This window comes from Octopus sinensis, unplaced genomic scaffold (assembly GCF_006345805.1).
Source record: "Octopus sinensis unplaced genomic scaffold, ASM634580v1 Contig10108, whole genome shotgun sequence".
NCBI lineage: Eukaryota > Metazoa > Mollusca > Cephalopoda > Octopoda > Octopodidae > Octopus > Octopus sinensis.
In genome coordinates, this window is record NW_021831993.1 from 83,362 (window position 1) to 99,606 (window position 16,245).

Below are 16,245 nucleotides of genomic sequence, written 5' to 3' on the forward strand. Positions count from 1 at the left end.
GCCTAGTGCATGAAGGAGGAGATGTGAGGAAGAGATATAGTTTGGTTTGTTGTGGTAGGGCGTTTGAGAAGTTTCCGTGTTAAGTGTGGGTGGAGCACACAAATGAGGGGCTAGGGGATAGCAGTGAGACAGGTCCAGGAGGACAGGACTGGGGAGTGGGATGTAAGCCTAGAGCATGAAGGAGGAGATGTGAGGAAGTGATGTAGTTTGGTTTGTTGTGGTAGGGCGTGCGAGAAGTTCTCTGTTAGGTGTGGGTGGAGCACACAGATCTGGGGCTAGGGGATAGCAGTGAGACAGGGCCAAGAGGACAGGACTGGGGAGTGGGAGGTAAGCCTAGTGCATGAAGGAGGAGATGTGAGGAAGAGATATAGTTTGGTTGTTGTGGTAGGGCGTTCGAGAAGTTTCCGTGTTAGGTGTGGGTGGAGCACACAAATCAGGGGCTAGGGGATAGCAGTGAGACAGGGCCAGGAGGACAGGACTGGGGAGTGGGATGTAAGCCTAGAGCATGAAGGAGGAGATTTGAGGAAGAGATGTAGTTTGGTTTGTTGTGGTAGGGCGTGCGAGAAGTTCTCTTGTTAGGTGTGGGTGGAGCACACAGATCTGGGGCTAGGCGATAGCAGTGAGAGAGGGCCAGGAGGACAGGACTGGGGAGTGGGAGGTAAGCCTAGTGCATGAAGGAGGCGATGTGAGGAAGAGATATAGTTTGGTTTGTTGTGGTAGGGCGTTCGAGAAGTTTCCGTGTTAAGTGTGGGTGGAGCACACAGATCAGGGGCTCGGGGATAGCAGTGAGACAGGGCCAGGAGGACAGGACTGGGGAGTGGGAGTTAAGCCTAGTGCATGAAGGAGGAGATGTGAGGAAGAGATGTAGTTTGGTTTGTTGTGGTAGGGCGTTCGAGAAGTTTCCGTGTTAAGTGTGGGTGGAGCACACAGATCAGGGGCTCGGGGATAGCAGTGAGACAGGGCCAGGAGGACAGGACTGGGGAGTGGGATGTAAGCCTAGTGCATGAAGGAGGAGATGTGAGGAAGAGATGTAGTTTGGTTTGTTGTGGTAGGGCGTTCGAGAAGTTTCTGTGTTAAGTGTGGGTGGGACACAGAGCACTTCCAGAATTCAGTTTTTACTGATGTGGCTGGGTCTTCTGAAGAACTTCATATCGCCAGACATCTTGGTAAATTGTCATTTCCTCCACGAGGCCCATCTTCCTGAGATCGGTCCTCACCATTTCATCCTGCATCTTCCTCGGTCTTCCTCTTTAACAGGTACCATCCACTTTCAGTGATCTGCACATCTTTATTCCAGCTGTCCTCATTCATACACCTCACATCTCCAAACCAATGTAGTCTTCTTGCAAGCTACATTTGAGTCCTGTTATGCCCAACTTTTCTCTCAATACATTTGCACTTTGCCGTACATGAACTTATGAAAAGAAGCGGTGTCAGTCAGAAGCAAACATCTGTTTGCTGTTCTCACTGAAAATACTGAAGAAATTTTGGGCCATATATCTCCTTAATATAAGAGTACGAACCCTTGGCATCATTTCTGTCAGCTGCTTCTTGTGCCCCTTTTGCTCTATCATTCTACCATTCCTGTTTAATTTTCTTTGGAGCAGTCTTCACTTTCCCTTTCAGCTTTCTGTAAGCTTTGAGTTGGGGTTCAAGGACTGAGAAAGAAGTGTATTGCCTAAGTTTTTTTTTCTAAAAGTAGATCATGAATTTCTGCTGATCTGAGAACCAGTCACTGGACATATGTGATTTAAATCCCACTGACAAACTTTTGTTTTGAAATCTTCCCATAGATTGTTTGGGCCAAGATTGATACTTTCTATAGCATTACTCTTTTACTCTTTTACTTGTTTCAGTCATTTGACTGCGGCCATGCTGGAGCACCGCCTTTAGTCGAGCAAATCGACCCCGGGACTTATTCTTTGTAAGCCCAGTACTTATTCTATCGGTTTCTTTTGCCAAAACGCTAAGTGACGGGAACGTAAACACACCAGCATCGGTTGTCAAGCAATGCTAGGGGAACAAACACAGACATACAAACACACATACACATATATATACATATATGCGACAGGCTTCTTTCAGTTTCCGTCTACCAAATCCACTCACAAGGCATTGGTCGGCCCGGGGATATAGCAGAAGACACTTGTCCAAGATGCCATGCAGTGGGACTGAACCCGGAACCATGTGGTTGGTTAGCAAGCTACTTACCACACAGCCACTCCTGCTCCTATATGGAATCTTTGCAAGTTGCTTGGTAATTTGAAGTTTGCAACATTTAACTTTTTGGGTACCTTAGGGCCAGACTGTCGACTTTTAGACATTATGAAAAATTCCTTTTTCCACACACTAGACGATGGTCAGTCCAGCTCTCTGTTCCTCTCATGGCCCAAATCCAGGTTGTGCTGGATTACATGTTACCAGTGGCACTCAAGAGCAACCTGACATATATATATATATATATATACATATACACACACACACACACACACACACACACACTCAGACACATATATATATAAAATAAAACAGGAAACTGGAAATTTTTTGTCTCCATTTCAAACAATCCAACCCAAACCAGCATGGAAAACAGACATTAAACAACGATGATGATGATGATGATGGGTAAAAGTTTTATTGTTTTATTTCTGTAAATCTTCACAAGTATTATTTTTGAAAATTTAAGTCCAAAAAAGAAAATTTTATATAAATATCATTTAGGAAAATATTTACCTCTCTTTTCCATGATTTCAACATGTATTTTTGCTCTGCAAATGAAAATAAAATAATTAGGAAAAACATTGTTAAGGTATTAAATACATCATTTGTTGTCAAAGTAAATTCTCTCTTTCTCTCTCTCTCCCATATAATTACAGTTAAGAGAGAGATCAGAACAACTGGGCAGGACTCAGACAGGAATCCATCTCCCCCCTTTACCATTCAGATTCCTCAGTCAAATGCAATGCTTGTCTATTCACATTGTTTTGAATCGATGCCATTATCTCATAGCTTAAACATTTTGATAACGTGATTATCTTTTTAGCATGACATTGTAGGGCAGGTGTTCCAGAGGCTGGATCTTTCCAGTTTAAATATAAAACAAGTTATATGATTGGGCCAGATTTGGCCAGTCTAAACGCTAAAAGGTTAATTGACCACATTGTGCAAGGTAATAAGGTTTACGTGTGTGTTTTTGAGAATGTACAAAATGTATTTACATATTTAACAAAGTCCTACTACAGTGCAACACTCCCAAAAAGCACACAAGAATAAACTCATACAGGAAATGCACAATAAAATGAACAAAGCCCAACAACATGTACAAAAGAAGCCCAGTAACCATCAGAAGAACACAACTACGCTACACACACAACACACAATACAAACACTAATACAAGAAAAGACTTAGTTCAAACCTCATAACAAGCACGCGGAATTCTGTTCTTGATTCGACGGTCATTCGGAATGCTCACAGCAGCCATATTCCTACCGCTCTATGTCACGCTGGTGAGACCCATATTGGAGTACGGGATTCAAGCCTCTTCTCCTTATCTCCTCAAAGACATACAGCATCTCGAAAGAGTCCAGAAGCTGGCTACCCGCATGGTTCTTGGTCTCAAGAATTTGTCTTATGAAGAAAGGCTGAAGACGCTCGACCTTTATTCTCTAGAAAAACGACGACGCCGTGGTGATCTCATTCTTGCTCACAACATCATAAGTGGAAAGTGTAACCTCTCGAAAGAGCTGTTCTTCACTCCTGCTCCAGAGCGTCGGCTGCGGGGTCATTCCGAAAAGCTCTATCTGCGACGATTTCATCTCAATCGAAGGAGAGGGGCTTTCTCCGCCCGGGTTGCGGATCCGTGGAATAAGCTGCCAGACGAGATGGTGAAGATGCCGACGACCGCTCAGTTCAAAGTCTCCCTTGACCTCAAGTGGCCTGAACTCTTTACATGAACACCACCCTGTACATAACTCCATGCCCCCCTACATGGCCTTGGTTTTTGCTTTTTGAGCCAAAAAAAATAACTAAAAGAAAGGGCTATAGAAAAGGGATTTCAACGCTTTGGGTAGAGAAGGGTTTGTTTAAAGTGACTGAGCACAGAAGTTAGTTGATCAAGCTAATGTTTATAGAAGAAAGTGGATGACAGAATTGGAGGTGGAAGGGATCACGAGAGAACTGGAAAAGAAAGACCAGGCAGTGGGAAAGACAAACAACAACATAAGAGATACAGCTCAAACCAAAGAAGAACCTAAAGAAAAAAATAACAATAGTGCTACCAATAAGGAAGGGACAACTGGCACCAGTGATTTAAGTGAGGAAGATCAGAAGATTTTAGATGTGTTGCAGGAATTCATGAGTAAAGAAGTAAGAAAAAGATTGCTCTCTTTAAAGGGTACCAACAGAAGAATGTTGCTAGATATGACTAAGAAAGTAGATTCTGTTATCAGTAGGATAGATACTAAAATACAGAAGACACTCATTGATCTCTGCCGGAGGAGTAGTAGTTACTAAAAGATTAGATATTCCACAAGGACAAATTAGAAAAAAGCAAGTGTGAAAAAGGAAATTACAAAATAAGGAGAAGACTTTAAGACAAGATCTGAGTAGAATAGAAACCTGGAAACTGAACAAGATAGGAAACACAAGATTCAAATCTTCTCTTGGGAAAAGATACTTAGTCAAAGAGAAAGAAGGATTTGGGACAATAATAAAAGATTTGAAACAATGTGTAACAACAATAGCAGGCAAGCTCTCCAGATATCAGAAAACAAACAGATCAGTATCAACAGAATAAATGACTTGAGACAGACCAGAAGAGATTTTATAACCAAATAAATAGTGGAGAAGAAAGTACTGAAGATGAGGAACCTAATGCAGAAGAAGCTAGAATGTTCTGGAGTAATATTTGGTGTAAGCCAGACAATCAAAAGGAGATGCAGGGTAGTTAAAGAAAACAAAGGAAGAAGTAGCTAGATCTAAGATTAACTAGCGCATTAATGAGTAATGTGTTAGGAAGAATGCTAAATTGGAAGGGCCCAGGACCAGAAGGCATCCAATTACCTAATGGCCAGATATAAAAATCATTAAAAGAAGGAGAGAGTTATAAGTATCTTGGAGTATTAGGATCTGACTACAGAAATGAAAAGGAAAATTGAGAAGGAGGAGGAAGCTAATGAAGTCAAAACTAAATGGTCGGAATCTAGTGAAGGCTGTAAATACTTGGGCAGTATTTTTACTTAGCAGCTTTTGTGATAAAAAGTGAACTAGCAAAGCTAGACAGAAGAACTAGGGTCTCCCTCTTCCACAGGTACCATCCATTTTTAGTGATCAGCACTTCTTTATGCAGCTGTCCTCATTCATGTACATCACATGTCCAAACCAAAGTAGTCTTCTCTCTTGCATACTACATTTGATATGCCCAACTTTTCTCTCAACACATTTGCACTTTGCCGTACATGTGCACTGTTGTTGCACATCCAACGGTGCATACCACCTTAATTTCTCTCCAGTCTACACGTCTTCTGTATTCAGAGCCCATGTCTCACTACCATGGAGTATAGCCATTCGCACACAAGCACCATATAGTCTACCTTTCACTCTGAGAGAGAGGGTCCTTTTTGTTGCTAACAGAGGTAATAGTTCTCTGAACTTCACCCACCCAATTCTTATTCTAGAAACAATATTTTCAGAGCATCCTCCACCATTGCTAATTTGGTCACCTAGGTAACAGAAACTATCTACAACCTCAAGAGAACCTCCTGGGTTTTTGAGAGAATCTAAGTCCCGTGTGCTCTTAGTGCTTATTGTTCCTGCACATCTGCCACATACAAAGACAATTTTATCTCTTAATCTACCTGTGATTCCACTGCCCACAGTTTACACTGGATACAGTACAAGGAATTTCTTCCAACTCCTTTCCTTCTTATGGAGCGGCACCATTTACCTGAAGGAAAGAGAGTTTTATCTTCCTTCTTACTAACAACCACTTTGGTTTTAATAATAATAATAATAATAATTCTTTCATTTATTTGCCACAAGTGTGAAGGATGAGGGGAATAATACAAAGATAGACATAAAGTGCTGGGGTATACATATAATGGAATTGTAGGGAATACGACCGTATGTTGAGGTTGGTGACATAGGTAAGTCACACGGTCGCATTCCTAGCGAAATAAGATAAGCCATAAATACAATTTTATACAATGCAGTGCCAACAGAATTTAGATGAATTGACGACAAGCCGTTCCACTGTTTGAGGGATAGATATTATTTTATTTACAATGGGTTAATGTTAGAAGGTTGTGAGGGCTAGCAAGCATTGTGTATGTGTGCGTACAACACGTGTTTGTGTCTGTGTGTTCGTGTGTGTGACAGATACAATAAGGGTGAATGCGTGTGGCATAGTAGGTACAGAGCATAGAGTTAATAATAGATTTACTGTTCATGAGGTACACGAAGTGTAAGAGCTCAATATCAAGATGTTGTGTCTCGGAGCTGAGATTAGTTGAATCACTTGTTGTGCTTATCTTTTGATATAGATATTCTTTCAGATATATATACTGCAACTGGTTTTCCGTGGTGAGATTTTCACCTAACAGCATGAGTTGAATCTATAGTTATCTTGTGTACAAGTTAAATCTTCGTAGATAGAGACGATGTTGGCGATGACGTTATGTCTGTCGCTTGGTTTACTATAGCGTCTTCATATCATGTTTTGCTTGGTTATTTTTCTCTTGATATAGATATTGTTGTGAATAGTTCAGTTCACGGTACTTCTTGACCTACTTTGCTGGCTTGGAGACTGAAAGTCTACAATACAAAGTTATAGTCCTTTGTTTTAGAAAGAGTAATGAGCTTTTAGGGGACCTTTGGCCTTTTGCCAGTCAGGGAGAGTTCGTTGTAAACACCCCTTAAAAATAAGCAGTTCAGTTTGTGAGTGGCAGTCGGCATTTGGGATTCAGGGCAAGCAGTTGGTAGTTTGGATTTAGCAGTGGCTGTTCTGCTGGTGACAGTGTACTGAGAGATGACAGGAAGACAGTCATGAGAGAGTGAACAGTTGGGATTGTACAGCGAGTTAGTAATGGTTTGTTCTGCTGTGACAGAGAGAGATATACAGCGGATTAGGCGGCCAATAGAGATGGACTACAATGTGAGGCATTGGCTGATGTAACGGTATGTGTTAATTGTATGTTTTGATATGTGAAGAAAAAGAATCGATGTATTGAAATGTAAAAGAAATGAACATTGTGTTACAGAACTGTTAAAGAAAGAGAGAGACTCTGTTGTAGTCTTTAATGAACATTGAACTGTATATGCCTTTAATGTGATTTGAACTGTAACGTTAATGTGATTTGAAACAGAACTGTTTTCTCCGGACTGTATATTGCATCAATCTGAACTGATATTGTACCCGGATGCTGTTGTTATATTGTATCTGCATGTTTAAATGCTTTGATCTGTTGTATACCTATTTCTTGCATGTGCTATCTTTAAATGTACTTGATGTTGTAATAGTCATATAAACTAGTAGGTTAAATGTAAGCCAATTGCCTTCCGCTGTATTTCTTTGTGTCTCTCTCGGTTGCCTCTGTGTCTTTTCCTGCTGTTGTTGTTGTTGTCTCTCTCCTCTCTGAGTTCCGTGGCGAACATTCGACGATCGATCGGGCCTGGTCAATCATCGTCGCTTGACTTGTTGGGATCCCGGGTTCGAGTTCGGGCGACGGCAGGTGGGATTCCGTAGCAACTTTCGGGGGTCCCGTATTCTTTCAGATATATATACTGCAACTGTTTTTCCGTGGTGAGATTTTCACCTAACAGCATGAGTTGAATCTGTAGTTATCTTGTGTACAAGTTAAATCTTCGTAGATAGAGACGATGTTGGCGATGACGTTATGTCTGTCGCTTGGTTTACTATAGCGTCTTCATATCATGTTTTGCTTGGTTATTTTTCTCTTGATATAGATATTCTTTCAGATATATATACTGCAACTGTTTTTCCGTGGTGAGATTTTCACACTAACAGTATGAGTTGAATCTGTGAAGTTGGTGTGTACATGTCTGAAGTGGACGATGGTGATGGCGACTTGAAGTTGGTACAATGATGGTGACGACGGCGGCGGAGATAGAAATTGGTTTTCTGTTGCGGGTGTACATTAGCGTCGTCGTGGCTGATCGTCTGTCGCTGTGACTGGAACATGTTGAGTAGCTCTGTGGTCAGAGGTTAGCCCTTATAAGGACTGGAACCAAAGATGCAAGTATACTGAAAACACTCCCTTATATAGAAGTAAGGTGACTCAACAGAGCCTAGGAAATGGGACCTTAACCAAAGGCCGTGATTGGTTGGCTTTGGCCAGTGGCACGAAATAAGTAGGGAGAAAGACCGCGCTTAGATGCCAACCAATCAAAATAGTGGACACAACAAGGTTAAACTAGCCAAAGATGTTTGTAATCTCAAACGAGATCATTCCTAATATTTCTCTCAAACAGTGAAGATAGCAATGAAGAAAACAATATTGCTACAGAATGATAAAAAAAAGGAAAGAAATTAAGTATACATGACATACACTGAAAAAGAAGGGACATCTGCATAGCATACAAGGGTTTAAAAAAAAAGCGGCAGGGAGGATGATACAGGAAGGCCTCTAGGGATAATCAAGGAACCCCACTGTCCGAGATTTCCATGAAACCCCTCTCCAGTTCCTTCTCTCCGACTCACAGGTCTACACTTAGAGACCATCCACTGTTGCCATTTTTGCAACTTTCACCCACCTTTCAATAAACTCACTCGAGGACAGCCCTTCTCTCTTCACTCTCACTTTCCTTTTCAAGTGAAACTTGAGGAAGTCAATGAGAGCTCTGCCAAAGAGGAATGGATCTGTCCTCAGGCCTTTCAGCCTTGTCCACCAAACAACCTCTTTTGCCATAGCCACCAGACAAAGGAAAACTGCCTTGCCTACTTGATTGAAGGAGGACGGTAGTGCAATCATCACTACAGACTCGGCTGACAGATGGATCCGTCCCACACGTTACAGCAGCTGTTCAACATAACTCCACAAGTCAGCAATGCCTGGACACTAAACAAGAGCATGCAAAATGGTTTCGTCACTCTGCATGCACCTCGGACAAGCCCGTCTGACAGCACATCTGAGCCTGCAGAGTTTATCTTGAACTGGTAGTGCCCCCCTCCCCAGTAGCACTGCCAGGCCAAGGACAACTGAAAATTACCCATGATAGTTCCCGACCGGAAAGTCCTCCGTAACAGACTAGTCAGTTCATTCTCATCAGTGCACAGAGTCTCCCTGAGAACATTGTTGCACTTCCCCACCACTAATCCTGAATAAATTTTCAAGGCAGAACATCCACCAATCCCATTGTCTGACATTCTGGGTGCCAGGTGCCCACTCTCAGTCTTTTCTTCACCCTGGGCTGTTGCTCTGTGATGGAGACAAGCCTCACAAACGGAGCCCACACACACTCAGTGTCTAGGAATCCTTGCAGATGGTGTAACCTAAGAGTATGTCTGTGTATTAGGAAGGCATACCTAATCTGCCACCGAGAGGATAGTGACAACAGGCCAACCGCCTGAACAGTGGAATATACCTCTTCCACAAGAATTTAAATAAGAGAGAACTATCAGGCTAATGGTTCTTTAAAAAATAGTACTGACCTTAAATGCAGATTCTGCAACACATTTCCTGAAACAGTCAACCATCTCGTTTCAGGATGTCCTCAGTTGACACAAAATAAATACAAAAACTGCCATGATAGGGTTAGAGTAGTATTTACATTGGATAATATGTAAACACTACAAAATCAGCACTTGCCTGCTTACTGGTATGAACATCATCCAAAACTAGTCATTAAGGATAAAAATATCACTATCCTCTGGGATTTCACAAACAGAATGATCCATGCAAATCAACCGGACATAATTATTAAAGACAGAGAAGAAAATACTTTAGGACTAATAGATGCAAGTGTTCCCACTGATAAAAATATATCATCATCATCATCGTTTAACGTCCGTTTTCCATGCTAGCATGGGTTGGACGGTTCAACTGGGGTCTGGAAAGCCAGAAGGCTGCACCAGGCCCAGTCTGATCTGGCAGTGTTTCCACAGCTGGATGCCCTTCCTAACGCCAACCACTCCGTGAGTGTAGAGGGTGCTTTTTACGTGCCACCGGCATAGGTGCCAGGGGAGTCTGGCATCGGTCAAGAAATTTGACGAATTAAGTAAATATAAGGAGCTGTTAATTGAAATAGAAAGGATGTGGAATCTTAAAACGAGAACTGTTCCTGTTATTGTAGGTGCCCTAGGTATAATAAAAAAAAATGGGATGTCAGAAACATCTAGATAAGATCCCAGAAGAACCATGTCTCAGAGAAATCCATAAGATTGTGTTGGCAAGTACTGCTGACATCCTTAGAAAAACCCAATCAATTTAAATGTCTGTGTTGTATTACATGAGGCTATTTCACTACTGCCCTTGCCTCTTCCCCTCCTCACGTTTTCAGTTATTCTGTAACATCTCATCTCTACTAGAAACAGAGAAACTTTCAAAAAAAACAAAGATCTAGAAAAGAGGTAACTTGAATGTGGCATCTGAAACCAGGAACAATTCCTATCATAATAGGCGCATTAGGTATGATGAAAGAACATTCAGACAAATGCATAAGACAGAGCTGTGCTGGGGAGTGAAGTGAAAGCATGTGATAAAAATAAAACTACAGAATAATAATAATAATAATAATAATAATAATAATAATAATAATAATATAATAATAATAATATTAATGGTTTCAAATTTTGCCGTAAGGGCAGCCATTTTGGTGAGGGGGAAGGATCAATTTCATTGACCTCAGTGATGATAATAATAATAATAATTGTTGACACCCTTTTGTCTCGGGAGACAATGGAGTTGCGCATAAACTAATCCAGTCTGGTTTTTACATTTCATGTCCTCTCCAGTTTCCTCTCCAATTTTGCGCAGGCCTGGGCTAGATGTAAGAAAATCCTGGGTAGCCCAATCGTCAGGATTCCTCTCTCGACCTTGCTGATGTAGTCCAAAGGAATGCAGAGCATTACGTTTGGCACCGGCTTGGTTGCAGGAGCTGCCGGAAGAGTGTCAAGTCAAACACTAAACCACCTATGGGGCTCCACTCCGGATTTCTTTGAAAGTTGTCTCCTTTCCGTAACCCTGGATAGGGGCCCATACTGGGTACTGTCAGCCGGAGCCAGCTGAGCCCGAGACTCGTGTCAGGCAGGATCGTAACTCCCTGAAGTAGTGGAGAAAATCGCTACCCACTACCTATAATAATAATAACAACAATAATCATTTCTACTAAAGGCACAATGCCTCAAATTTCTAGGGAGGGGAAGTAGTCGATTACATTGACCCCCAGTGCGTAACTGGTACTTAATTTATCGACCTCCAAAAGGATGAAAGGCAAAGTTGACCTCACCGGAATTTGAACTAAGAATGTCACAATGGGTGAAATACCGTTACGCATTTCATCCAGCATGCTAACGATTCTGCCAGCTCGCCACTTCATAATAATAGTAATAATAATAAGTCACAGGCAGTGGCTCTCATGGCTTCTGATCTTAACTGATTGGAAGTGTTATCATGTACATTGTTTTGTCTTGGTATGAAAGATGGGCTACAGCAAATATTCTGCTCAATACCAGAGATTTGCTTGTCAGTTGTTTGACCATAACCAGTTGAGCATGTCCCTTGGTGGCTGACGATATGTGCATCTCTGATCACGAGCAGAAGTAGTGGGGGAGCATCATAGCCATGTGTTGAGAGGGATTCTTTGGGGTTTGGCTAACTCACCTTCGGAACATGGGTGTTTCATTCAACATCCTTAAACAACCCTTATTCAGGGACCTTTTGAGCGGGATGGGCTACTCGACCTGAAGAAAACTCTGAGCCTCCACCTGCAAGGTCATGCACTGTTTATCTTGATATGAGATCACCATGTCGCGCACATGTGGTTGTGATGTATGGGCCTGGTGTACCCTTATCAGACGGGTAGTCATGATGGGTATAGTGGGCTTTCTATATTTTACCCCAGTGTCACTTTGATAGCATGCACTGTTCTCTCACTGAAGAAGGAGGAGGAGGAGGAGGAGGAGAAGAAGAAGGAGGAGGAGGAGGAGAAGAAGAAGAAGAAGAGGTGGAAAAGGAAGAAGAAAATAGTGAATAAAAAAACTAATAAATGTGTCAAGTCAAGATCCTTCATGCTTCACCAAAAATGTCAAAATGAAAGCAAGAAAACCCGAAACAGAAAATTAATCGCAGCCAAAACAGCTGACGTTCTTTTCGAAACGCACCTCTCCAACAAAATGATGCCTAATTTTTTTTTTTTGGCGATCTTTCGTTTGTAGTAGCACGTTTCCGTCGATGATTTCCGTAAAAAACTTTTATTTTTTTGCATATAGGCTTGCGGGAACATTTGAAGTAATGAGAGCGAAAGAGACTAAGAGGAAGCGATTTTATGACGAGGGAATTTCTTTCTGAAGTTACCGAAGCACATATACACATACACCGAGTAAAAAATTACACTGAATCGGCCATACATACATACACACAACATACTTACACACACACACATACATTCAGACATACATATACACATACACCGAATAAAAAATTACACTGAATCGGCCATACATACATACACACACACACACATACATAGATACATACACACACACACACATACATAGATACATACACATACATGCATACATACATATACATGCATACACATACATGCATACATACATATACACATACACCGAGTAAAAAATTTCAGTTATCTCTCTCTTTCACACATTACTCTGTCTCTTCACACACACTAACAGAAGCACTTCACTTACACAACATACTGTCTGTCTCCCACACCCCATCAAACACACACACACACACACACATGTACATCAATGCTTCGGTAACTTCAAAAAGAAATTCCCTCGTCATAAAATCGCTTCCTCTTAGTCTCTTTCGCTCTCATTACTTCAAATGTTCCCGCAAGCCTATATGTAAAAAAATAAAAGTTTTTTACGGAAATCATCGACGGAAACGTGCTACTACAAACGAAAGATCGCCTTTTTTTTTTTTAATATGAAAATGGGAAATATATCCAAAATGAATGAAGTATGCAAAAAATTTTTTTAATATTTTAAAATATTTTATACTAAAAACTAAAAGAAACGGAAATATACGCGAATATTAAGAAACATGGGGAGGTAACTTACTTTACCAGTCGTTAATGATACGAGGGGCGAAATAACCACTGAGTTATGTTTTGTCATTTATTTTCTCTGTAAACTGATAACAAAACTTGCATACGACTTAAACATATTTATTTCTGTCGTTTATCAGAACATCATAAAATGGGCGAAAGTAAAGCGAGTTCACACCACCGAACTAACCAGTTTGCGCAGTAAAAAAATCTGGTTAAAAGCAATCAAGAATTTACAAAACGATATTGTCGGTGTGTGGGGACCCTCTTGCCGCCCTTTTTTCCGAACCAAAATAAGGGATTTGCTGCATATTAGGAAGTCGGGGTACCTGATCGCAAGCAAAAAATCGTTTTTTTATTTTGTCTTAGTGAAAATCGTGCGGGTATTAATATAGAAATATACCCTTACATACGCACGAACGTTTATACCAGTGGGTTTCAACCAGGGTTCCGCCAGTATAGTCCAGGGGTTCCGCAAGAAGTTACAAAACTGCTAAAATCAGAAGTAATTTTTAATTCACCTGTGCATGAGACAATTAAATTATTGCACAGGGGTTCCTCGAGCCAGTGGAATGTTTCCTTGGGGTTCCGCTCCAGCAAAAAGTTTGAAAAGCACTGGTTTATACAGACACATAAATGAAATCACGTAAATACATATACACATACATTATATATACACACACAAAAAAACATGTACATACGTACACACACATACATACATACAAAAAATGCATGTACGAGGGGCGTTCAATAAGTAATGCCCCTGACCCACTTCCCATAGCAGTAGAGCAACGAAACTTGGCACAGTCTTTTTCTACATAGGAACCACCCAGAGTTACGCATTTCTCCCATCGTTTGATGTGGCTCTGGAGACCGTTTTTGTAGAAGAACCCAGCTTGGTCCTCCAACCTCAACGTGACTTCAGAAATCAAGGCTGCATCATCTGGGAAACGCTTTCCTTTCAAAAACAACTTCATGATTGGGAAGAGGTGAAAATCAGAGGGTGCAAGGTCAGGAAAGTATGGGGAGGAGTTCATAGCCATACGCCTGTGCTTCTGATCTGGCGACAAGCGAGATGTGGACCGGAGCGTTGTCCTGCAGGAGGAGGATGCCTTTGCTGATCTTGCCCCGCCTCTTGATTTTGATAACTTCTCTTAATTTCCTCAAAAGTGAAGCATAATAGGCTCCTGCAATTGTGGTACCCTTTGCCAGGAAATCTGTCATCACTACTTTGTCCTGGTCCCAGAAGACTGTGAGCATGACCTTTCCAGCGGAGGGCTGCACCCTTGCCTTCTTTGGAGGGGGTGAGTCGCGGTGCTTCCACTGCATTGACTGGGCTTTGGTCTCTGGATCATCGTGATGGACCCAGGTTTCATCCTGTGTAATCAGTCTTATGAAATATTTTGACTCATCTTCTTGGCACATCTTCAAATTCACCCTCGAGCACTCGACGCGTTCTTGCTTCTGGAAAGGCGTGAGCAACCTGGGAATCCAACTGGCAGACACCTTTTGCATATGCAAATGGTCATGAATGATAGTTTCCACAGACCCGGTACTAATCTTGACCTCATGGGCTATTTGGCGAATAGTTATGCGTCGATCTTCCAAAATGGCAGCCTCAACTTGACGGACAGATGCCTCATCAATGGCAGAAGGGGTCGACCAGATCTGGGAGCTGTTTCCACAGAGTTCCGACCATGTTTGAATTCACGATGCCAGCGTTTTACAAGGTCATATGATGGGGCATCATTACCATAAGTTACTTTCATTTCATCAAAAGTCTCCCGTGGTGTGCGTCCTTTCAAATACAAAAACCGGATCACTGCTCGACACTCAACAGGCTCCATTTCACACTTGACTTGGTTCAAACACCTGTAAATCAGAAACCACAATTAATTCAGTGCTGTAATTTGCCACTTCCTCTATAGAGATATAAATGATTGCACATGCAAAATTTCAGCTAGATCAAACAGCTGCAAGTGGGTCAGAGGCATTACTTATTGAACGTCCCTCGTATATATTCTTTTATTTATTTCATTCATTTAACAGCGCTCATGCTGGAGCACTGCCTTTAGTCGAAGAAGTCGATCCCAGGACTTATTCTTTGTAAGCCTAGTACTTATTCTATCGTTTTCCTTTGCTGAACCGCTAAGTAACGGGGATGTAAACACACCATCAACGGTTGTGAAGCGATGGTGGTGGGGAGACAAACACACACACACACACACACATATATATATATATATACATTATTTACATTTGACGGATATTTGTTCCTCATCTTGTTTCTTGTTAACATGCTTCGGCTGATATACCCTCCAACCTTCTTCAGGTGTCTTGGGGAAATTTCAAACCTGACTTCTCATTCCTAAGGTATTTTGTTATGTTGTTGTTATTATTATTAATAAGGTCACTGCCTGAAATCGAACTCGAAATCTTGGGCTTAGTAGCCCGCGCTCTGAACCACTACGCCCGTGGCATGTGGTGTAGTGGTTCAGAGCGCGGGCTATTAACCCCAAGATTCCGGGTTCGATTCCAGGCAGTGACCATAATAATAATAACAATAACTACAATAACAACATCGAAAAATACCTTAGGAATGAGAACACAGGTTCGAAATTTCCCCAAGACACCTGAAGAAGGTTGGAGGGTATATCAGCCGAAACATGTTAACAACAAACAAAATGAGGGACAAATATCCGTCAAATGTAAATAATATACATAATTCCTCAATATATCTCTTATTATAAAAGGCAGATTTTATCTGCCTCCCTTTGTCACTTATAGAAATCTACAATATAGGATTTCTTCAATTACAATTTACCTAGCATTTTTAAGAGTAGAATGCATCGGGTCATGCCAGGTCCAGTTTTTAAAATTTAAACTCCAATTAAGCAAAATTTACAGAAAAGTCACATTCTAGTGTGTATGTCAAATGCTTTACTTAATGTGGTTTACACCACACGCATACGCACACACACAGTGTGCAACGA

At 41.4% G+C, this 16,245-nt stretch overlaps 1 protein-coding gene across 1 annotated transcript in view; it reads right to left on the minus strand.

The window, feature by feature from the left end:
* The window catches only part of LOC115228281 (protein mono-ADP-ribosyltransferase PARP15-like), a 49,456-nt gene extending 37,589 nt beyond the window's left edge, over window positions 1-11,867 (minus strand). Inside the window, exons 1-2 of the mRNA XM_029798901.2 lie at window positions 11,839-11,867; window positions 2,734-2,768 (exon numbers count right to left, since the gene is read on the minus strand). Coding sequence (XP_029654761.2) covers window positions 2,734-2,768; window positions 11,839-11,867 — 64 coding nt within the window. The remainder of the gene's footprint in view (window positions 1-2,733; window positions 2,769-11,838) is intronic.
* Window positions 11,868-16,245: the final 4,378 nt, after the last annotated feature.